Raw genomic sequence first — 23,240 nt, forward strand, 5'->3', positions numbered from 1 at the left:
ATAGACAAAACACACCCACACATGATGTGTCATAGATCTTAACAAAAATTAAAGCTAAAACTATAAAGCTTCTAGTAGAAAAACCATGAGAATTATTTTGTGACCTTGGAGTTGACAAAGATTTCTTAGACAAGACAGAGAAAACACTAAGTACAAAATATTGATAGAATGGACTTCATCCAAATTAAAACCATTTGTTTATCAAAAGATAGCATTTTTAAAGGTCAGCTGGGTGCTCACTTGGGCAACCCATACACTAAAATTGGAACTATGCAAAGAAGATTATCATGGCTCCTGTGCAAGGGTGACCTACAAATACATGACATGTACCATATTTTTCAGTATGGAGACCACAGTCAACACACTGTATGACATGTTTGAGAGGTGCCAAGAGAGTAAATCTCTTTGTTTTATTATTATTTATTTTATTTTATTTATTTGATGGGGGAGGGACAGAGAGAGGGTGAGAGAGAATCCCAAGCAGGCTTCACACTGCCAATGTGGAGCCTGATGTGGGGCTCGAACTCACAAACTGTGAGAACATAACCTGAGCCAAAATCAAGAGTCGGATGCTTACCAACTGAGACACCCAGGCGGCCCTCTTTTTTGTTTTTGTTTTTAGATGTTATTTGTTTTGAGAGAAAGAGAAAGAGTGCATGAGTGCAAGTGAGGGGGGGCAGAGATAGAGGGAGGGAGAGAATCCCAAGCAGGCTCCATGCTGTCAGCGTGGAGCCTGAAGGGGGTGGGGGTGGGGGGGGTTGATCTCATGACTGTGAGATCATGACCTGAGCCAAAATCAAGAGTCAGACACTTAACTGACTGAGCCACCCAGGTGCCCCTGAGAGTAAATCTTAAAAATTCTCTTAACAAGTTAAAAAACTTCTGTAACTGTGTGGTGACAGATGTTAACTAGATTTACTGTGGTAAGCATTTTACAATATATACAAATATCAGATCATTATGCTGTACACCTAAAACTAATATAATGTTGTATGTCAATTATACCTCAACTTTTTTTTGAAGTCACAGGCTAAAGAAAAGAATATTCACTGTATATATTATATATACATAGAGACAGAGAGAGAATGTGACAAAGGTCTTTAGTCCAGGATAGAAAAACTTCTGCAACTTAATAATAAAGATAAGCAACCCAATAAAAATGGGCAAAAGACTTAATACTCCATAAAAGAAGATATACAAACAACCACCAAACACATGAAAAGTTTCTCAACATCGTTGCTTATTAGGGAAAGTCAAAACTTACGCTACAATGAGATACCACTACTTATCCATTATAATGGCTCAAATGAAAGAATTTTTAAAAACTGAGACCAAATGTTGGCAGAATGGAATGACCAATTTGGAAATTAGTTTGTCTGCCCCTGATAAAATTAAGCATACACATATACCTGTTCTGTGACTCAGCAATTCCACTCCTTCATATTTACTTGAGGGAAATGAAAATGTATGTTCACAAAAAGACTTGTACAGGAATGCTTGTAGCATTACATTCATAAGAGCCAAATACTGGAGACAAGTCAAATGTCTATAAATAGGGGAATGGATAAATATTTTTATGAGTATACTCATAAAATACTATTAAACCATAAAAAGTAAAGAACTAACAATACATGTAATAACATCGATAAATCTCCAGACATTATGTTGAGGGGGAAAAAAGACAAACACAAAACAGAACATTTTGTATAATTCCATATACAAAGTTTGATAACAGGCAAAACTAATACATAGGGATAGAAATCAGAACCACGGTTGCCTTTGGGAATTAGGGCAGATTAGAAAGAGGCATGAAGGAATTCTCTGGAGTGATAGAAATGCCCTATATCTTGATAAGGTACAGATTTATGGGATGTATGCATTTGGCAAGACTTATTTAGCTGCACATTTAAAATTTCTTCATTTCACTATACATAAATTATAACCTTGATTTTTTTAAGATAAGCCATTTTCAAAGAAAAATAAGAATTCAGAAAACAAAATTGCTAACAGATTCACATTAAAAGAAATGTTGAAGGAAGATCCCATATGGAAGCCCACATCAGCAGGTAGAATTAAAGGCCTCAGAAGTAGTGAACGTTGGGTAAATAGAAAAAAACATCTTTTTTTTTCTTTAAGCTTTTAATTTTAATTCCAGTATAGTTAACATACAGTGTTGTATTAGTTTCAGGTGTATAATATAATGATTCAACAATTCCGTACATTGCTCAGTGCTCATCACGGTAAGTGTACTCTTTAATCCCTATCACCTATTTCATCCATTCCCCCACCCACTTCCCCTCTGGTAACCATTAGTTTGTTCTCTATAGTTAAGAGTCTGTTTCTTGATTTGTCTCTCTCTCTCTCTTTTTTCCCCCTTTGTTTCTTAAAAAATTTTTTTAATGTTCTATTCATTTTTGAGACAGAGAGAGACAGAGGGTGAGCAGGGGAGGGACAGAGAGAGAACGAGACACAGAATCCAAAGCAGGTTCCAAACTCTGAGCTGTCAGCACAGAGCCCGATGCGGGGCTCGAACTCACAAACTGCAAGGTCATGACCTGAGCCAAAGTCGGACGCTTAGCTGACTGAGCTGCCCAGGTGCCCCTGTTTGTTTCTTAAATTCCACATATGAATGAAATCATATGGTATTTGTCTTTCTCTGGCATTTCATTTGGCATTATACTCTCTAGATCCATCCATGTTGTTGCAAATGGTAAGATTTCATGTTTTTTATGGCTGAATAATATTCCTGTGTGTGTGTGTATCTTTGTCCATTCATCTGTCCATGGATACTTGGGTTGCTTCCATAATTTGGCTATTGTAAATAACGCTGCAATAAACATAGGGGTGCATATATCCTTTAGAATTAGTGTTTTTGTATCCTTTGGGTAAATACCCAGTAGTGTGATTGCTGGATCATAAGGTATTCTATTTTTAAATTTTCTTGTAATTTTTTTTAAATGTTTATTTATGAGAGAGTGATAGTGCAAGAACAGGGGAGGGGCAGAGAGAGAGAGAGAGAGAGGGAGAGGGAGAGAGAGACAGAATCCGAAGCAGTCTCCAGGCTCTGAGCTGTCAGCAGAGCCTGATGCGGAGCTAGAACCCACGAACTGTCAGATCATGACCTACACCCAGGTCAGACGCTTAAACGACTGAGCCACCCAGGTGCCCCTATTTTAAAATTTTTGAGGAACCTCCATACTGTTTTCTACAGTGGCTGCATCAGTTTGTATTCCCACCAACAGTGCACGAGGGTTCTTTTTCTCCACCTTCTTGTCAATACTTTTTTTTTTTAAATTTTTTTTTAACATTTATTTATTTTTGAGACAGAGAGAGACAGAGCATGAACGGGGGAGGAGCAGAGAGAGAGGGAGACACAGAATCGGAAGCAGGCTCCAGGCTCTGAGCCATCAGCCCAGAGTCCGACGCGGGGCTCGAACTCACGGACCGCGAGATCGTGACCTGAGCCGAAGTCGGACGCTCAACCGACTGAGCCACCCAGGCGCCCCCTTTTTTTTTTTTATTAAATTTTTTTTTAACAACACTTTTTTTTTTTTAATCCATTCTGACAGGTGTGAGGTGATATCTCATTTATTTGCATTTCCCTGATGAGTGATATTGAGCATCTTTTCATGTGTCTTGGCTATCTGGACGTCTAGAAAAGACCATCTTTTTTTTTTTTTAACTTTATTTATTTATTTTGAGAGAGGAGAGAAAGAGAGTGTGAATGGGGGAGGGGCAGAGAGAGAGGGAGAGAAAGAATCCCAAGCAGTCTCTGTGCTGTCAATGAAATGAGAGATTATGACCTGAGCTAAAATCAAGAGTCAGTGGGAGCACCTGGGTGGCTCAGTGGGTTGTGTCCAACTCTTGATTTCGGCTCAAGTCATGATCTCATAGTATGTGAGTTCGAGTCCCACATGGGGCTCTGCACTGACAACACAGAGCCTGCTTGAGATTCTCTCTCTCTCCCTCTCTCTCTGCCCCTCCCTGTCTCGTGCTCTCTCTCTCTCAAAATAAATAAATAAACATTAAAAATAAAAAAAGATTCGGTGGCTTAACTGACTGAGCCACCCAGGTGCCCCATAGAAAAGACCATCTTTTAAAATTTCTTTAAAATACCATGGAGTCTGGTGCTGGCAAGATGGAATAAGGGCATTACAGCTAATCTTTCCCAATGATGACACCTAAAAACTATGGCTAGAATACCAAAAGCAACTGGAGGGGCACTGGGATGGCTTAGTTGGTTGAGCACCCAACTCTTGATTTCATCCCAGGGTCATGAGATTGAGCCCTGCTTAAGATTCTCTCTCTCTCCCTCTCCCTGTGCCCCACTCACATGCCCTCTCTCTAAAATGAACATTTTTAAAAACTTGGGGAGATGGGGCGCCTGGGTGGCTCAATCGGTTAAGCGTCCGACTTCAGCTCAGGTCACGGTCTCACGGTCCGTGAGTTCGAGCCCCACATCGGGCTCTGGGCTGATGGCTCAGAGCCTGGAGCCTGCTTCCAATTCTGTGTCTCCCTCTCTCTCTGCCCCTCCCCCATTCATGCTCTGTCTCTCTCTGTCTCAAAAATAAAAACGTTAAAAAAATTAAAAAAAAAAGTTGGGGAGAAAGCAACTGGACTCTGAAAAGTGGACGATAGCAGGTAGATTGGGGAAGAAAGACAAAATTTGAACTGTCAATTTGTTTCCACATCAGAGCTGAAGGTGTCTCAAAACACAGAATTGCACTAGTGTGGGTGGCAAATGATCCAAGAGAAAGCCCCTCTTTTTTACCAGAGGGTCAAAAAAAGGCACCTCCTCAAGCCAAAGATTATGGACAGCATCCCTTCCCCCACTCCACCCCCCATTTTCCTGTTTTTGTTTTCTCCCATGGCTCTGCCCCATGGCAAAGTCATAGAGCTGTCACAGTGGTAGCACCATGAGCTTCTGAAAAATCATCTCCTTGGCTAGAGGAAACATCCAGGATACAATCCAGAATTACTCAATTTATAAAGATCTAGGAAAATCTGATTAATTCTTAAGGAAAAAGACAAGTATCAAGTATCAGACGACAACATTTACAAGTTTAATGTTTACAAGTATCAGACGACAACGTTTTAAACAGTTGTAACTATCTTCCATGATGGTAAAGGTGAACCCTTTATAAAATGAACAAAAACATAGTTCTCAGAAGAGACATAAAAACTAAAATAAAACAAAAGAGGGATGCCTGGCTGGGTCAATCGGTAGAGCATGCAACTCTTGATCTCAGGATCATGAGTTTGAGCCCACCATTAGGTGCAGAGATTACTAGAAGACAAACAAACAAGGGTCGCCTGGGTGGTTCAGTTGGTTAAGTGTCCCAACTCTTGATTTCGTTTCAGGTCATGATCTCATGGTTCTTGAGTTCGAGCCCCACATCAGGATCTGTGCTGACTGTGCGGAGCCTGCTTGGGATTCTCTCTCCCCTGTCTCTGCTCCTCCCCAACTCGTGCTTTCTCTCTCTCAAAATAAATAAACTTAAAAAAATTAAAACAAAACAAAAACTTAAAGAGGAACCAAGTGGAAATTTTATAACTGTAAAATACAATGTCTGAAATAACTCACTGGCAGGCTCATTAGCAGAATGCAGATGACAGAGAAATCAGTGAGCTTGAATATAGAGCAACAGGAATGAAATAATCCAGAGAGAAATAATATTGTGAAAACAATTAAAAGAGCCTCAGCAATCTGTGGGACAATATTAAAAGGTCTAACACTTATGTTATTAGAGTCCCAGAAGTAAAGAAGTTGATGTAGAAAAAACTTTTGAAGCAAGGCTAAGAACTGCCCAAATTTGTGAAAGGCATAAATTTACAAATTCAAGAATCTCAGCAAACACCAAAGGAGATATACTCGATCAACAACAAAAAAGCAAACAACCTAATTACAAAATGGGCAAAGGACTTGGATAAGCATTTATCCAAAGAAAATACCTGAGTGGCCAAGAAGTGCATGAAAAGATCCTCAACATGATGAATCATTAGGAAAATGCAAGTCAAAAGTGAAAGGTGATACCACCTCACACTCATTAGGATGGCTCTATCAAAAAACAAAAACAAAACAAAAAAACCCAAGTGTTGGCAAGGATGGGGAGAAATTGGAACCTTTGTGCACTGTTGGTGGGAATGTAAAATGGTAGTCATTGTAGAGAACTGTATGGAGGCTCCTCAAGAAATTAACCATAAAATTCCCATATGTCGCAGCAATTCCACTTCTAGGCATACACCCCTCCAAAAAAACCGAAAGCAGAGTCTTGGAGAAATATTTGTACAGTTGTGTTCAGAGCATCATCATTCACGATAGCTAAAACATGGAAGCAATCCATTTGGTGGATGAATGGATAAACAAAATGTGGCATATACGTACAATGGAATATTATTCAGTCTTTAAGAGAAAGGAAATTCTGACACCTGCTACAGCATGAATGAACCTTGAGGACATTATCTGAAGTGAAATACATCAGAAATGCATCAGTCACAAAAAGACTAACAGCGTATAATTCCACTTATAGGAGCTAGTTGTAGTCAAAATCGTAAGTAAAATGGTGGTTGCTAGGGGCTCGTGAGAAGGTAGCCTGTGTGTGTGTTGGGGGGGGTATTATTTAATAGGTATAGAGTTTCAGATTTGTAAGCTTTTGGCAGGTGGACAGTGGCGGCAGCTGCACAATGTGTAGGTACCTAATACCACTGAATTGTATGCTTAAAAATGGTAAATTAAAAATTAAATTAAAAGTAAAGGTAAATTAAAAAGTAAAGGTAAATTAAAAGTGGTAAATTTTGTGTATTTTAACACAATAAAAAAGAAAAAGATGTACTCAAGAAAACCATGCCTTGGGGCGCCTGGGTAGCTCAGTCGGTTGAGCATCCGACTTCGGCTCAGGTCATGATCTCGCAGTTTGTGGGTTCGAGCCCCACATTGGGCTCTGCTGACAGCTCAGAGCCTGGAGCCTGTTTCGGATTCTGTGTCTCCCTCTCTCTCTGCCCCTCCCCCACTCGCGCTCTGTCTCCATCTCAAAAATAAACATTTAAAAAAAAAGAAAGAAAACCATGCCCACACATGTAATTAAACTGCTGAATATCAAATCTCAAGAAAAATCATAAAAGCAGTCAGAAGAAAAATGATGCATTACTTAGTGGGGAGCAAGGATTCAAAGGCTGTGGATTTCCCCTAGTAGGAGCACGCCCATAGGAAAGGGGTTAGTATATTAAGGTATACTTCAGTGTTGCTTTGCAGTCTTTCAGGAGGTATGTTTATGCCATCATTGAGCTGAATTGGAGGAGAGACACATGAAATGAATTCTATCGACGTCTTCTGACCTCGAACAGGATTTTTGGGGGTTTGATTTGAACCTGACCCTGCTGGCCTCAGAAGAATAAGGGCAGGCAGGAGCAGGTCTGAGGGTGAGGCCTCAAGAGCATGGGAGCAGGAGAGAAGCCTGTGGCTTCCTGAGGGGACCACACTATTCCTAAGTCTGACACTTGTCCCCAGGCAATAAGCAGTGTAGCGTGTCACTCCCACCCCAGGGGCAGTCTGTCCCCTCCAGGTTCTTGACCTGGCCCTGGCAGGAATGGCGGGGGTGGGGGGCAGGTCACCCTGACACCCTGACTTGTAGGCCTAGTGGTCTTGTCAGTTCTCAGACTCCACAGCCAGCCCCAACACATAATTGGACAGCCATGGCTTCCTGGCTGAGAGGTCAGCTTCTGACACCTACCAGCCCAGAACAGTGGGTAGAGACCTGGCCTAATAAGGTCACAGAGGATACTTAGGGACCAGGGGCTTTCTGAGGTCTCTATCCCCAAGTTCCATGGAAAAGGATAAAAAGCTCTCTGCCATCAGAGGGGCAGAATGGAGACTGTGGGAGCCCTGTCCCTCCCTGGCCTTTTCCAAGCCACAGTCCCACCATCACCCGCTGTCCCCGCCCAAGAAGCTGCAAGAGACAAGGCCCAAAAGAGGAGGCTTTTAATACAAAGAGGGCAGGGCCTGGCCTGGGAAGGACTTAAATAAAGTGGAGAGGAGTCAGGAGCCAGCAGTGGGGGGCCTGGGGGCCCTGCGGAGGGGGATGATGCAGACGGAGTTCCGAGCCTCTTTGATGCGCCACCAGCGGCCAAGCCTGCAGAAGACAAAACGAAAGGAGCAGCTGAGGCCAGGCCCAGCCCCCACCACCCCCAGTCCCACCAGGTAGCCCAGCCTCACTACCCTCACCCCTCCAAGGATGCCTCATACCTGTGCTCCTGCCCCACCCCAGCCACCAGGAAATCCCCAGCGGTGGAGAACTTGAGGCTATTGATGAAGCCCACCTGAGAAGAGGGAGAGACATGGGAAGATGTGAGAACAGATTCCCCCAACACCACAGCCCCAGCCTCACAGCCAAGGGCTTGGCCTCAGCAGGCCAGGTTAAATCCCTGCTCTGCCTCCTGCACCCAGACCAGCCCTTGACCTGTCAGGGCCTCAGCCTCCATACCTGTGAGGTGGATGATAACAGAGCAGCAGCCGCACAGTGAAATTTGTGAGGATTTAAGGAGACAGTGTATGCCAAGTACGTCGGGTGTCAGGGGTAGCCCAGGGCTTAGCTCCTGGCTGTGGGATCCTAGAGACCCCATGACCATCACCAAGCCCTTCACTGTCACCAGATGTCGTTGACCATCCTGCCACTGTCCCTTAGGGTGCCACACGTTCACAAGCCCTAGACTGGTGTCAATCTGGCACCAGCCTCACAGAACCCATCACAGCACCAGGCCCTCCATGGCTCTGCACACAATGTTCCCTGCCTTGTCCCTGCCTTGTTCCCCTGCACCCAGGACAAGGTAGGGAGTAGAAAAGGGGAAAGGGGAGGAAGGGAAGAAGGAAGAGGAAAAAGGAGGGAGGGTTCCTGTCAGGTCCTATGCTAGGAGCTGGGACTATAAAAAAGAGAAGTCATAGCTGGCCCTGACCTGAGGAGCCTCCATTCTGGTAGGAAAATACAGTAAGGGTCTAATTCCAGGGGCCACGAGCTCCTGGGCCTCGGGACTGTGGCAAAGACAGGCTGGGCACTAGAGCCTCACTCACCAGGGGAATGTCACAGAGAGGGTCAAGCCGTCGGAAGCCCTCCCCACACTGCCAGAGCCGCACGCGAGAGCTGTGGGAGCCTGTGGGAGACAGGGAGACAGTGGGCACCCCCACGCCAGCCCACCCTGCAACCCCCTCCTCCCTGCCTCAAAGAGCACCCACCTGTAGCCACAAGGTCCGTGTTGAGAAGGGCTGCCACCGATGACACCCAGAAGGGCTGCTCCAGGCCTGGCTCCCCCCGCAGCCCATGGGCCTCACGCTGTAGGGCAAGTGGCCGCTTCTTAGAGAGGCCCCACAAGGCCACAGAGCTGCGAACGGAGAATATGATCATGAGGGGCTGGGGTAGGGCAGAAAGGCCACTCAGCGGAAAGGAATCACACCAGCCGCACAGGGGGATTCCAGGAGGCAAGTCCAGGAGCAGTGGCAGTGGCAGTGGCACGAGACATCCAAAAGGCAGTTCTTACCCATCATCTGCACCCGACACCATGTGCTCCTCATTGATGAGCTGGATGCTGTCGATGGAGCCCCTGACAAAAGGAGCAGTAAGGGGCATGGCCCCTCTCCCCAACACCCTTCCCAACCCGGCCCAGCGGATCTCCTTACTGGTGGCCATAGAAGACAAGCTGGGACTCCTCCGGGATCTTCCACACGCGCACCGTCCCGTCTCGGCCCCCGGCTGTCACGCAGCACTCCCTGCTCAGGGCATCCAGCGCGGCCACGGCGTCCTGGTGCCCAAAGCTGGAGGGGGGCAGAGGCAGGATGGGTCACACACGAACAAGCACACACATCCGCACACCCTCTCCCCGCACACACTCACAGTGTCTCCACATAGGAGTTCTCCGCCACATTCCACACCTTCACAGAGCGGTCGTGGGACGTGCTGTAGAGCTGGTGGGTGCCTCTGCGGAAGGCCAGCCCCTAAGGGTACACAGAGAGCAGGTGAAAGGGGACCTGGACTATGGCAGGCGAGACGGGTCAGGCCCAGGGAGGACTTCCCGAAAAGCAGGTCACAAAGCACAGGAGTCAGGGCACACTCCCTAGCCATCAAGCAGCTGCAGACTTCTCAGAGGGCTCCCTGCTTCTTAGGCAAGCCCACTCAGCCTCTCCCAGCTCTTCCCTATCCCTTCACCCCTTTATGTCCTTTACAGTGCCACCGACTGCACAGAAGTACAGGTTCTCTGACCTCAAGGACCCCCTGCCTCATTCACCCCATCACCCAAGCACCGCCAAACATCCATAGTTCCTACCGACACAGCGTCCCGGTGTCCCGTGAAAGTGTACAGGTGCCGGCAGCTCTGGGCCTCCCAAATGAAAATGAGCTTGCTGCGGTCACCCGAGGCCTGTGGAGATGATGACAATGGCCCCAGGCACCCGATGTGTGCCCGGGCCTCTCACCCACTCCCAGGGCCAACCCTGCCTTACAAGGTACTTGCCGTCAGAGGAGATGGCCATGCAGAGGATGTGGCTGCCGTGGCCGGGGGGCTGCCCCTCCACACCCTTCTTGGCTCGTGGGATCACATGAAGCTTCCGTCTGCTCTCAACACTCCCTAACACCAGGAAAGAGAGAGGCTACTGTGACGGAGGAGAGGACTGGCTGGCAACCCCCTCAAGGGCAGTATGGGGCTGTGGAAAAGGTCGTGGCCTCAGGGCCAAAGATCTGGCTCAGCCACTGTGAGACCCTGCACAAGTCCCCTCAATTTCCTCATCTGTTAAATGGTGACAATAATGCCAAAAAGCAGCCATAAAGCCCCAAAGAAAAGGACAGGATGGAGCTTTGGGACCAAGGGTGCGCGTTCTTCTGGTTTCTCCTGAGGAAAGTACTCCGCTGTCAAAGGGGAGACCCAGGAGGACCAGGAATGCAATCCCAAGACTGCACAGGGCCTCAGGTACCCTCCAGCTGCCCACCTGCAGCATCACTCCTCATTCAATCATTATCCTGCCTCATCATCCCCAGTGACAGCAACACAGAGTCACTAGTGCCACTCCTGGGCAGAAGCTTCCATTGTCATCCAGAAAACACTTCGTTTTTTTTTTTTTTAATGTTTATTCATTTTTGGGAGACCGAGACAGACTGGGGGAGGGGCAGAGAAAGAGGGAAACACAGAATCTGAAGTAGGCTCCAGGCTCCAAGCTGTCAGCACAGAGCCCGACGCAGTTCTCGAACCCAGGAAGCATGGGATCACGACCTGGGCCGAAGTTGGATGCTCAACCAACTGAGCCACCCAGGCGCCCACACAAAACACTTCTTCAGGAGCAAACTTACCTCCAGAAGCTTTCCCCATCAGGCCTCGGTCTGCCCTGATTACTCCCTCCTCCGCAGACTAGCCCTCCCCAAAGACCCCTGGTGAGGCTGCACCCCCACCCAGCTGCTCACTCACACTTGATAATGGTGCAGTCTTTGGCAGCAGAGAAGATGGCTGAGTCGTCGGGGGTGATGACCACGCATGTGATGGAGAGCTGGTGCCCCCGCAAGACTTGGATGTCAGCCGGGGCTGGGGCCTGAATCTGGTGGGCAGGGCTGGGTCACTGAGACAGGGGGCAGGAAGGCCCCGACACACACACACACACACACACACGCCATCCTTTCCCACCACCCTGACCAGAAGGCAAAGTGGACACAGAACTGCAAGGATCAGACCCTTATCTGGTCCGTCCTGTCTGCCTTAGTGCTCACCATGTTCCAGAGCAAAGAAAGACCCCCACAGCCTGAGTCCCCAGGCTTACTTACACCAAAGTGCCCTGCCCACTCACCTCCTTTGCCACCGACTTCTGCAGCCTGCCTCTCTGCTCGAGCTGCACAGAGAGGAAAGGGTGAGCTCCCAGGAGCAGGGCCAGCCCCACCCTTCTCTCCTACCACCTTCCCTCTACACTCACCACGTCCTCCTTCAGGCGCCCTGCCACCTGGTCCTCCTCAAATGCCTGGGCCTCAGCCTTCTCCTCCTCTGTGCAAGGACAGACCAGACCAAGTAAACCGAGGCCGAGACTCCACTTCTCCCTTCCCATCCCCACCACCACCACCTCCATCCTGGGCCCCAAACACTCAAGCTGTGTCCCATGGAAAGTTTAGGATGCCTTGGGCAAAGGAGGGGTCTCCTCCTGCCTACCCCCTGCCTTTACTTAGAGATAAAGTAAGCTGAAGGTCTGGCCCAGCCCAGGAGGCCCGTTACTCTCCTAGCCATTCTCCCCCAGGGCCACTGGCACCAGGAGCTCTGACAGCCCACCAAGTACCTGCATCAGTCACCCATCAGGTACAGCAGGCGGCCTTAAGCACAGACCCTGAACTCACAGGCCCAGTGCATGGGCTTACCTTGTTGCCTGAGCTGCTCCAAGTAGAGTTTGGCCAAGCGCAGCTTCTTTTCCTGGGCTGTCTCCTCCAGCTCCTCCTCCTCTTCCTCCTCAGTCCTCCTGGGAGCTAGGCTGGGGGTAGGGAGGGGCTGGCTCTGAGGGGGCTCACCCCGCTCCTCTAGCCTCTACGACCATGCCTCGTCGCTGCTTCCCGACACTCAACCGCCCCCATCCCTGCCAGCCCTCATGGCCAACGATTACACATGTAGAAAACCAAAACAGGTGACTTACCAAATTGAAAGGACCTACCCAGTGCCTGACATAAGGGTGAAAAGAGACCCCAAACCCAAGAAGATCACTGTGAAGTTTCTCAATTCTAGAGGGAAAGAGAAGGTTCTACAGGCTGCTGACAAAAGGTTACATACAAAGGGTCAGGAATCAAAAGGCTTCAGAAGTCTCTGGGGCGCCTGGGTGGCTCAGTCGGTTAAGTGGCCAACTTCGGCTCAGGTCACGATCTCGCAGTCTGTGAGTTCGAGCCCCGCGTCGGGCTCTGTGCTGAGAGCTCAGAGCCTGGAGCCTGTTTCAGATTCTGTGTCTCCCTCTCTCTGAACCTTCCCCTGTTCATGCTCTGTCTCTCCCTGTCTCAAAAATAAATAAAAACGTTCAAAAAAAAATTTAAAAAAAAAAAAAAAAAAAAAGGCTTCAGAAGTCTCAACAACAACACTGAAAGCAGGCAGGCAAAGGAGCCTCACACACAAAATTCTGAAGGAAAATGTGAACTCCTGGAAGGCCATGCCAGTTACTATCAGATATACAAGGTGCCACAAGATTGGTCTTTTCTACACTTCATTTAAGGATGGGGATGTGCTCCCCAAACAAGAGGATAAACTAAGAATGAGAAAGGCATGGGAGACAGGGAATAGGAGATCCAACATGAAAAGCAGAAAAGGTAAATCCCAGAACCACCCCCAGACAGGGGAGCAGCCAGCCCAGGTCTGAAAAAAGGACCCAAGAGGCAGACACGCTGGGATGTCATTGCCTCATCCTCACCTTGGATGCCACCTCACTATGGATGCCATAGCACCATCCTCTACCTTGAGGACAGGATTCCAGGTGAAGATTAACTGGTCTTGGCTTGACCTTGTGCTGAAGTTTCTGCTTTCCCTTCCATGCCCCACTCCCTACCCCAGCTGAGGGCACTCTCTTTACTCAAGACAAGTCCTACTTTGACTTGCTCCTGGGAGCTAGAGGTAGGTCACAGGAACCGTCCCTTCTGATCACATGCCTAAAGATACCTAGTCCCTGTCAAATGCCCCAGTTGTTCCCCAGGACTCATTCATGACCCTGCCCACAACTTTCCCAGAAAGGACCTTGGAAACTCTCAAGGAAGCCGAAGCTAAATCAGGTCACAGAGACCATTTAGTACTCAGTGCTCAGCAAGCCTTCAGCCAACAGGGTTGGTGGCTGCCCTGCTAACCAGCCAAGGTTAGAACTTGCACTCCATTTACCCAAACTAATCGGTCTATTGTTTAGGGGTTCACACATAGGAGACAGAACTCTCAAGGAAAGCAAAGGAAATATACATTGTATTGTATAATTCCACTCATTTGATGTTCTGGAAAAAGCAAAATCCAGGGACAGTAGTTAGCAGGGACTGGAGGCAGGGCAGTAACTGACCACAAAGGAGTGGGGGGGGAGTTCTGGAGTGTGATGAAACCCTTCTATACCTTCACAGTGGTGGTCGTTATACAACTACATGTGTTTAACTCACAAACTGTACGCTAAAAAAGGTGAATATTACTATATGTAAATTGTATCTGAATGAAAAAAATGAAGAAGAGAAGGAGAAGGAGGGGAGGGAGGAAGAAGGGGAGACCAAAGAAATGATTAACTCAAGTCAGGAATGCAGTTGGGGCTTCCAAGTTTCCGCAAATGGTCTAGTTCCTAACCTAAGGGGTGGGCGCACAGAGGTTCATCATTTCACCACTGCTCCCTATAGTACAAACGCGTTTCATGAACTCTTCTGTATCTCATACATTCACAACACATTCTTTAAACGTTAAAAGTATTTGGCACAGGGGCGCCTGGGTGGCGCAGTCGGTTAAGCATCCGACTTCAGCCAGGTCACGATCTCGCGCTCCGTGAGTTCGAGCCCCGCGTCAGGCTCTGGGCTGATGGCTCGGAGCCTGGAGCCTGTTTCAGATTCTGTGTCTCCCTCTCTCTCTGCCCCTCCCCCGTTCATGCTCTGTCTCTCTCTGTCCCAAAAATAAATAAACGTTGAAAAAAAAATTTAAAAAAAAAAAAAAAAAAAAAAAAAAAAAGTATTTGGCACAGGGCCAGACACACACCTGCCCAGAGTAACCTTGAGAGAAAATATATATCTCTGTGAGCAGGTTAAGGCCAACATGTACTCAGTTTTAGAAGCTGAATTTCTAAGGCCAACTCTAGGATCCATCCCCTGATATGACAGACTCCATTCCACAGGCTCAGGACTTGACACTTTGCTAGTGTCCTCTGAAACCCTGCATCATGCCCCACCCCTGTCACCTGCAGAATGAGGGGGTATTAAAAGCCCTCCACAATCTGGATGCAGCCAACACCTACCTTTCCATCCTCTCCATCTCCCAGTCTGGCAGTTTTACATACAAATTTGACAATTTACATACAAAAAGCCTTAGACTTTTCTCTGATCCCTGAGTGTCCTCCCTACCTCTACATGAGGGACTCCTCTTCATCTCTCCAGGCCCTATTTAAATGTTCCCTCACCTGTCTCCAGAACACAGAGCTGTAGAATACACATCCTATTACAACACGTTTTGTCTTCACCTGCCTGCTGATCTCTATTCTCAACAGTAAAGCCAGTACCTGGCGTATGTTGAGAATCAGCGGGGAGAGCAGCAATTGTGAAATTGTGGGAAAGCAGATGAAGAACTAGCAAGCATTTCTTGCATTCCACTTCCCTTACCAGCCAGTCCAGCCTGTGCTCAGGTCCCTGCCAATGAGGGAGCTCTCACTGGTCTCGCATTGGGACCCTGCAGGGAAGGAGATGAGACTTCTCAATCTCCTCAAGATGAGACCTACTCATCAGGGTTAGAACTGGAGGAAAGAGCGAAGATCTAAGAGCCAAAAAGGCGGGAAACCTGGGTTCTAGGCCCAGCTCTGCCCACACTCACTGAGTCTTCCATACACCATGGGCCTCAGTGTCCCCTTCCCCCAGTGGAAGAGAGCTCACCTCTCACTCTCGGAGTCGCTGGAGATCTCCTCATTCATCTTGCCGCCTCCCTTGGACTTGCCCTTCTCCCCGGCAGAATCCGCCTGAGAATTAAATAATCCTTTCGTTGGTCAAGGGTCCCAACCACCCCGGCACTGTGCAAGAGCCCTTTCCGATCCCTCGAGAGCCGCGGGACTAGGAAAGGCGGTGGCCCCCCGGCTCAAGTGCAAAGCCTTCCAGGATTTGGCCCGCGGAGAGAGGAACGAAGCTGACTCCAGCTGGAATCTCGAAAAAAGGGCCACGGAGGGGCCGGGGGCCAGGGTGTCCGTAGGAGATGACGGTGGTTCCAGTAACGGGACTGACTCTGGCCTGCAGAAGAGCCAGACTCACCTTCCGCCGCCGCTTGCCGGCCCCTGCACCGGCCCCGGCCCCCGAGGCCGACCTTCCGCGTTTTCGAGCCGCCGCTGCCGCCGACATGCTGCCCACCTTGCGTGTAAGGACCGCCACGGAAAACTCACGTGGCTGCTAAACCCAGGCGGTCTGGCAAGACTCCGGGCCCGGATAGGCTCTCATTGCCCGGTGGGCCCCGCCTCCCACAGCTCCATTGGGTCCTTCTGTAAACTCTGCCACGCCCCCCAAGCGCCCATAGGGTAAACGCTTGTGGCCACGCCTCCAACAGTTCCTACAGGCTCCCGCGCCAGTCTCCAGTAGGTAGCAAGCCTCTCCGGGCGCTTCCGGCACAAGGCAGTGGCGCGTGCGCCCTGCTTCAGGCTGACGTCCAAGGGCGGGTCGGAAGAGACGGGCTTTCTCTGTGTTTGCGGCCCTTGAACGCTGGGAGGTGTCAGAGATGCAGGGTTTCACGTCTCGGAACGTGACTCCTCCCCGTCGGGGGCGGGGGCAAGAACGAACCAGCCTGGCACTAGATAACCCGGGGAATCTAGGCAGCCTCGAGAAGAGGTAGGCCGTGCCTGCACCAGGGTCCAAGGTCATTGGCAACCGGCAGGCTTGTACTGCGCACTTCTGGCCAGACAAGCGGCGCTCAGGATGCGTCAGTCCCTTAGGCCTTGGCTGTATCCCTATCAAGTGTCCATGGGTTCGTGGGACAGGCTGCCGGCCTCCTCCTGCCCAGCCTCTGACTCACTTGACTGGTGGCCAGATAGCTAGAAAACCACACCCCCCACTCCTGTGTTGCCCCTGCCCCCACCTCTGGCGATTGTAGGGAAATCACTCTCCAAGTCACACCTAAGGTTACAGAGGGTTGCTAGACAAGGCCCTAGAACTGGAACTGCTGCGGGGGTTCTGACTGTAGACCTAGTGGCCGCCACTAGGCCGCCACTAGCCGCCAGGTCACGGCTTCTTTCTCCTAGGTGAGTGCCCTATGATCCAGCCCACAGCCCTCCGCAGGGCAGGGCAGGGATGGGTGGGACTGGCCCTTGCCCTCTGGCAGTTCAAGGCCACTGATCTCACACCCTGACTGGCACCCCAGAACTTTTGAACCCCTTGGGAATGAATGGTTTCTGGGCCTCTGGGTCACACGTTCTGGAGGGACACATCTGGCCCCAGGAGTGTGGCCCCGGGGAGCTACTACTGCCCACTGTCCTCCATAGTTGGGTGACTCAGCCTAGCAACCATGTCAGGCCCATCTGAGTCAGCTGAGACAGGGGAGGAGCAAGCAGTACCCAGGGAGTGCTCTGAAGGGAGGAGGAGCCCAGAAGCAAGAGAAAGGAGATTCTCCTTTCACTTTCCCTCCCTCATCAGGACCTACTGGATTGCTAGAGGATAGGGAACCACTCTTCCTTAACCCCGGGCAGACTGTACAGGGTCCTGGCCTGGCCCCTCTGAATGGGAAAAGGGAAAGGTGACTGGTACAGAGAGCTGATTTTGGTCTGAGTCTGGGAATGGGGAAATGGAAGCAGGGGGAGACAGTGGCTTGAGGGTGGGGGTTGGGGGCAGAACACCAAAGGGCAAACCCAAAGTGGGGCAAGCTGGTGCTGTGCCAGCCAGGTGGAATGCAGAGTCCATGAAGCCCTGAGGGACCCCCTCTGTGCCCCAGAAGAGCCATGGCTCCAAAGCGCAAGTCCCCAGTGCAACATGCGGGTCCTGAAAAAAAGAAGGGGCGTCAGGGGGCAGAGGAGGAGGACAGCTTCCGCTCCACTGCCAAGGCTCTCAGAGCTGCACCCACGGAGAAGCACATAGTCCGAGTGGATCCAGCATGCCCACTCAGCCACAGTCCCAGGACTCAGGTAAGCTGTAGGCCCCATCCAGTCTTGGAGCCTACTCCTTCCTAGGTATAAATACACTCAGACCTACTCTGCTTCCCACTGGGGCTTGGTTCTGGCCTGATAGGTCAAGGTCCCAAGTAAGCTATGTTCCCCCAAGACCCCAAAGGTCATGTAGGGTTATATACCATCAGATCCAGGCAGGTCATGTCTGTTCTTGAGACCCCAGAGCAGGCCCCTGAGCTTCTTAGGCCTCCCCCTGCCACACTTAAGGCAGGGCTGTGACCCCTCAGTCTTCCCAGGGCTCACTATGTCCCCTAAAGCAGCCCCACAGAGCCATGTCCCCTGAGATCCCTTGCATGGCAGGGTCATGTCCCTGTCAACCCCCCAGGGCAGAACCAATGTCTCTCTCTGATTCCCTGACACAGGGCACAGCCATGTCCTCCCAGAACTCCCCCCAACTGCCTGGGTTGAGTCATGTCCCCTCAATCTGTGTCCCCCAGGGCAGAACCGTGACCTCCTCAAGCCTTCCCTGACAGGGCCTCCTCCGATGCCCCAGTGCAGCATGACTCCTTCCCCATCAGACCCCTGTCATTGTGCAGCTGGGTACCCTGTCTCATTCAAGGGCAGCCCAGGCCAGCCTGCCTTCCCTATGCCCCCTCTGGCCCCAGGTGCATGAAGACTACGCCTGCACCCTGAACCAGACCAACATCGGGAGCAACAACAACAAATTCTACATCATCCAGCTGCTGGAAGAGGGTGACCGCTTCGCCTGCTGGAACCGCTGGGGTCGTGTGGTGAGTGCCACCTTCCCACCCTGTGCCCACCTCCTCCCCACCTCTCCCTTTACAATACATGCCCCCTACTCCCCCAGGGTCCCCACAACTTACTCAGCTGCTGACCACACCCCCTCCCCACTTCTGACTACCCAGGGGCTCTTGGCACAGCAGAGGGCAACTAATGTCCACAGTGGGTGCTGTCGCAGGCACACCCCTGAAGGTTGTTGGTTGCAGGGAGAAGTGGGCCAGTCAAAGCTCAGCTATTTCATGTTACTGGAGGATGCAAAAAAGGACTTTGAGAAGAAGTTTCGGGACAAGACCAAGAACAGCTGGGTGGATCGGGACCATTTTGTGGCCCACCCGGGCAAGTACATGCTTATTGAAGTACAGGGAGAGGACGAGGCCCAGGAAGCCATGGTGAAGGTGAAGTGGCCAGGGAGGGTGGTGGGCCTTGCATTGAGGGAGGGGACTAGATGGAGAGACCCAGCCAGTTGTGTTCTGCCACTGTCCAGCTTTGTGGCCTCAGGCATAGACCTCTCTTCTCTGGCCTCAACCTGGCCAGTCTCTGTTTAATGCCAGGTTCTTCTCTGGCTGTGCCCAGCTACTCCTGCTCATTTGCGCCCTCTACCTCTAGATGGTTGGAGGCCCAGTAAGGACCATGGTTCAGCAGGTGCGGCCCTGCTCCCTGGACGCAGCTACACAGAAGCTCATCACCAACATCTTCAGCAAAGACATGTTCAAGAATGCCATGACCCTCATGAACCTGGGTGAGGGGAGAGAGGCCGGACAGGGTTGCAGGGGCCTGGGGGCTGCAAGGCCATGGGACTGAGTCTCCCTGACTTTCCCCACCTCCTAGATGTGAAGAAGATGCCCCTAGGGAAGTTGAGCAAGCAGCAGATTGCACAGGGCTTCGAGGCTCTGGAGGCACTGGAGGCGGCCCTCAAAGACCCTACGGATGGTGGCCTCAGCCTGGAGAAGCTATCCTCCCACTTCTACACTGTCATTCCCCACAACTTTGGCCGCAGTCGGCCCCCATCTATCAACTCCCCTGAGCTTCTGCAGGCCAAAAAGGACATGCTGCTGGTGAGGGTTGGCAAGTGGGTGGGCAGTGGGGCAGACAGACAGACTGGGCAAGGGAGATGGAGGACAGATGGCCAAGAAGGCCCAGATAGGTGGACTGAATGGGTAGGTTGAAGGACAGGGGAGGGGAAGGCCAGGCAGATAGATGGTATGGGGGTGCACAGGTGGGGTGACCATGGTCCCAGTCATGTGGGAGGGAGGAGGCTGGGAGTCAAGTGGACAGACAAGCTGCCAGTGCCCATCACTTTAGGTGCTGGCAGACATCGAGCTGGCTCAGACCCTGCAAGCAGCCCCTGAAGAGGAGAAGGTGAAGGAGGTGCCACACCCACTGGACCGAGACTACCAGCTCCTTAAGTGTCAGCTCCAGCTGCTCGACTCCGAGGCACCCGAGTACAAGGTGGGCCAGGTCCCACAGAGGAGCCTGGCTAATAGCAGGCACTGTCCCTCTACCCATCTGCCCTCCTGGTGTGCAGAGGAATCCCTTGGCCTTGGCCTTCTCTCCCTGTGTCTGAAGGGCCCAAGGAGAGTTCTGGGACTGGGGCACCAGTGGGGGTTTGTCCACACATCTGTCAGCCTCGGCATCCAGCATCTGCTTTCCTTGCAGGTAATATATACCTACTTAGAACAGACTGGCAACACCTACAGGTGCCCTGTTCTTCAACATGTTTGGAAAGTAAACCGAGAAGGGGAGGTAAGAGAGATTCCTCCCAACCCACTCCCCTATCACTATCTGACTCTGAAGGAGATGACCTTAGTTTATATGCCCATTAGTGAGTCAGCTTAACAACTTGTCAGTTTCCCTCAGACCCAGGTCTTGTGCACGTGTACATGAGTGGATGTGATTGGCCAGAGGGGTCTTTGGCCTTGGTGGTGCTCTCTGAGCATCAGGGAGAAGCACCTGAGCTTGGGTAGCATGACCTTTCCTGTTCCCACCTCCTTCCCCACAGGGAGATAGGTTCCAGGCCCATGCCAAGCTGGGTAATCGGAGGCTGCTGTGGCATGGCACCAATGTGGCTGTGGTGGCCGCCATCCTCACCAGTGGGCTTCGCATCATGCCACATTCTGGTGGCCGTGTTGGCAAGGGCATCTACTTCGCCTCAGAGAATAGCAAGTCAGCGGGCTATGGTGAGATACCCCCGGGGGCCACCTGGGCAGATGCAGGACACCAGGGAGGACCAGGCCCAGTGCTCGCCCAAAAGAGGAAACCTTGAATAGCTACTGACGAGAGTGCTCGGCGGGGCATCCTGAGTCCTATGGGGACTCCGTGGAGGGGCCAGTGGTCACAGACAGGTCAGACAGCCCCAGGCAGCATCTCTTCCTGGAGCAGGTGATGCAGATAGGATGAGCGTGCCAGCCAGATGTGGAGGGGAGTGCAGTGAAAGAGGAGGTTTGGAGGTAAAGAAACTAGGAAGTGGCACACAGGCTGGGAGGCTACGCACACCATGTCAGGACCTCCAAGCACAGCCTGATGATAAGGCTCCAAGCAAATGCCTTGTGTGGGCGGGAGGGCTGGGGCCTGGAAGATCAAGGGAGCTTTATCCAGATAGTGATGGGACCCTCACCAGACTTGGTATAGCAGCAGCATCTCAGTGGCTACAGCCTCAGGGAGAGCGACTGAGGCCAGAGGCATAGGGAGGCCATGTTCTTACCCAGGCCAGATGTGATGGGCACACAACCCAGGCAGTGGAGGGGGGGAAGAAAGAATCTGTGAGAGGGATGTGCGGGAGGTGGGATGGGCAGCATGTGTGACAGGGTTGAAGTATCTCTGATGACCCCCAAGTTTCTGTCCAGAGGTGTCCTCACTGAGGAGACCTCCCCAGACTGGCTCCCCGGCCAGCCCATCATTGGAGACCACCACCACCCACTGATCCAAGAGAGCAAGGTTGGATGGGGCTGATGTTCTTGGATGTCTGAGGTTGCTCAAGGCCAAGGGGACCACCAGGAGGGCAGAAGAGACTATGAAGGAGTAGAGGGTAGCCTCAGCAGAGCCAGTGCAAGGGGGTCCTAGGCTAGGGGGTGGAGGATGCCAGTGGTAAAATCAACAGAACAGGCCAGAGAGAAAAGGCCTCCACCCTGGATTTGGTCACTGGGAGCCCCTTGCTGACGTTGGTGTCGGGTAGAAGGGGCTGCATACACCTGCTCTCAGGGATCAGAAGAGTGGGGTAAGGGGTTAGCCAGGACAAGCGGTGTTTTTAAGGATGCAGGAAGAGTGGGCACTTTCCTGGGCTCGGTCAACAAAGCCAGAGGAGATAAGGATGCAGCAGAAGGGGACAAGGGAGTCAGGTAGGAGGGCCAAGCTTCTTCCCTGTCTCCCCCAGTTACTGGCATGTCCTGCGGAGCCCACCAAATTGGCTACATGTTCCTGGGTGAGGTGGCACTGGGCAGAGAGTACCACATCACCATCGACGAGCCCAGCTTGAAGCAGCCACCCCCTGGCTTCGACAGTGTCATTGCCCGAGGCCACACAGAGCCTGGTGAGTCCTGAAAAGCTAGACAGGCCTGAGGATAGAGACCTGGGGCTGAGCTAGGGGACCAGGATGCTTTCAGGGCATGGTGGGCCCAGGAGGTGGGCAGGGAAGGAGCTGAGGAGAGGGCCAAAAAGCAGTAGGCTTCCTCACTATAGTCATTCACTTTGTCATTCGACAAACATTTGCTGATTGAACATATTCCTGGGCATCCAGGAGGGCTTCAATGAAAAGGTGTCATTGACTGAGCATTGAAAGATATAAGTAGGCATTTCCCAGGCAGAGAAATGGGGAGGATACTCCAGGCAGAAGGCCCGGCCTGTGCAGTGGCTTGGAGATTGCAAGGGGGGGAATGAGCAGGTGTTCCCTGTGGCAGAAGTGGAGAGCATAAGAGGCAGAACTTACTGGTAAAGCCAAGGACCAGTGACCCTTGAGTCACCCATGGCCCTTGCTGTGCCCTGCAGATCCAGCGAAGGACACCGAGCTGGAGCTGGATGGACAGCGAGTGGCGGTGCCCCAGGGCCAGCCCGTGCCCTGCGCAGAGTTCAGCAGCTCCACCTTCTCCCAGAGCGAATATCTCATCTACCAAGAGAGCCAGTGTCACCTGCGCTACCTGCTAGAGGTTCATCTCTGAGCTGTCCCCCTACCCTTGCCCCGGGGCCTGCTGGCCGCTAGACCATCATCTCAACCTTCCTGCCCATCCCCCATATCACCCCTTCTTGCCCCCAGATCTCCCTCTTGTGTCCCAGACAGTGATCCCCCCCGTGGCCCCAGAGTCTCACCTCCTAAGGTGATGGGCATGATGGGCTGCCATTATTACTGGGGCACAGATACAGCAGCCCATTCAAATTAGAGGAGCACAGACTGAGAATGGGCAGAATCCCAGATCCACCTGGGCTGTCCACCCTGGCCCAGCTTGTCTGTCTGAGAGGTGTGAGCACCAGGGTAGGCTAAACTTCAAGCATGCACAGCAAGCTTATTAAATATTGTATCTGCTCACTCCCTGGCCTCTGCTTGTCTGTGCCGCAGCTGCACCAGGCCCAGGCCTCCTTTTCTCTTGTTGGGGACCCACTACACCGCACAGCTGCACCAGCCCGCTCCAGGGAGCAAGCACTCACAAGGTTGATGTGGGATGCA

The 23,240-nt window shown here is 51.2% G+C and overlaps 2 protein-coding genes and 1 non-coding gene across 9 annotated transcripts; 2 read left to right on the forward strand and 1 right to left on the reverse strand.

Annotated features, from left to right (window-relative positions):
- The first annotated feature begins 230 nt into the window (after positions 1-230).
- On the forward strand, positions 231-339 carry LOC125161340 (U6 spliceosomal RNA). Its single transcript, XR_007150556.1, has one exon. It is a non-coding gene; the product is annotated as a U6 spliceosomal RNA (small nuclear RNA).
- Positions 340-7,962: 7,623 nt separating this feature from the next.
- Positions 7,963-16,111, reverse strand: RRP9 (ribosomal RNA processing 9, U3 small nucleolar RNA binding protein). The gene is made up of 15 exons (XM_047850817.1): positions 15,951-16,111; positions 15,582-15,664; positions 12,372-12,481; positions 11,939-12,006; positions 11,816-11,857; positions 11,443-11,569; positions 10,487-10,611; positions 10,312-10,404; positions 9,882-9,982; positions 9,668-9,802; positions 9,529-9,591; positions 9,227-9,372; positions 9,065-9,144; positions 8,243-8,316; positions 7,963-8,129 (listed from the first exon to the last, which is right to left on the reverse strand). Exons 1-15 carry the CDS (start codon positions 16,035-16,037, stop codon positions 8,036-8,038), a joined length of 1,428 nt encoding a protein of 475 aa, XP_047706773.1. The 5' UTR covers positions 16,038-16,111; the 3' UTR covers positions 7,963-8,035.
- Positions 16,112-16,440: 329 nt separating this feature from the next.
- PARP3 (poly(ADP-ribose) polymerase family member 3) lies at positions 16,441-23,102 on the forward strand. 7 transcript variants are annotated; one of them, XM_047850405.1, is made up of 11 exons: positions 16,441-16,517; positions 17,614-17,803; positions 18,451-18,576; positions 18,793-18,981; positions 19,193-19,325; positions 19,415-19,641; positions 19,889-20,035; positions 20,243-20,329; positions 20,586-20,763; positions 21,957-22,112; positions 22,568-23,102. In XM_047850405.1, the coding sequence occupies exons 2-11, from the start codon at positions 17,621-17,623 to the stop codon at positions 22,735-22,737; spliced, it is 1,596 nt and encodes a 531-aa protein (XP_047706361.1). In that variant the 5' UTR covers positions 16,441-16,517; positions 17,614-17,620; the 3' UTR covers positions 22,738-23,102. The 7 variants fall into 7 exon arrangements, with proteins under 7 accessions (XP_047706361.1, XP_047706368.1, XP_047706363.1 ...); XM_047850407.1 differs by lacking the exon at positions 16,441-16,517 and adding an exon at positions 16,577-16,927 and having other exon boundaries at positions 17,561-17,803; XM_047850408.1 differs by lacking the exon at positions 16,441-16,517 and adding an exon at positions 16,577-16,927 and having other exon boundaries at positions 17,565-17,803.
- The last annotated feature ends 138 nt before the right edge of the window (positions 23,103-23,240 follow it).

Source organism: Prionailurus viverrinus, chromosome A2 (genome assembly GCF_022837055.1).
Source record: "Prionailurus viverrinus isolate Anna chromosome A2, UM_Priviv_1.0, whole genome shotgun sequence".
NCBI classification, from domain to species: domain Eukaryota; kingdom Metazoa; phylum Chordata; class Mammalia; order Carnivora; family Felidae; genus Prionailurus; species Prionailurus viverrinus.

What these genes read in the sequence shown, in the direction of transcription:
- RRP9 (XM_047850817.1), bottom strand. Translation starts at nt 16,037, where the DNA reads ATGTCGGCGGCAGCGGCGGCTCGAAAACGCGGAAGGTCGGCCTCGGGG. An exon ending in CCGGCAAGCGGCGGCGGAAG is followed by an intron (nt 15,665 to 15,950) that starts GTGAGTCTGGCT and finishes TTTAATTCTCAG; the next exon opens with GCGGATTCTGCCGGGGAGAA. An exon ending in GACACCGGGACGCTGTGTCG is followed by an intron (nt 9,983 to 10,311) that starts GTAGGAACTATG and finishes GTGTACCCTTAG; the next exon opens with GGGCTGGCCTTCCGCAGAGG.
- PARP3 (XM_047850405.1), top strand. Translation starts at nt 17,621, where the DNA reads ATGGCTCCAAAGCGCAAGTCCCCAGTGCAACATGCGGGTCCTGAAAAA. An exon ending in GCCACAGTCCCAGGACTCAG is followed by an intron (nt 17,804 to 18,450) that starts GTAAGCTGTAGG and finishes CTCTGGCCCCAG; the next exon opens with GTGCATGAAGACTACGCCTG. An exon ending in AAGTAAACCGAGAAGGGGAG is followed by an intron (nt 20,330 to 20,585) that starts GTAAGAGAGATT and finishes CCTTCCCCACAG; the next exon opens with GGAGATAGGTTCCAGGCCCA.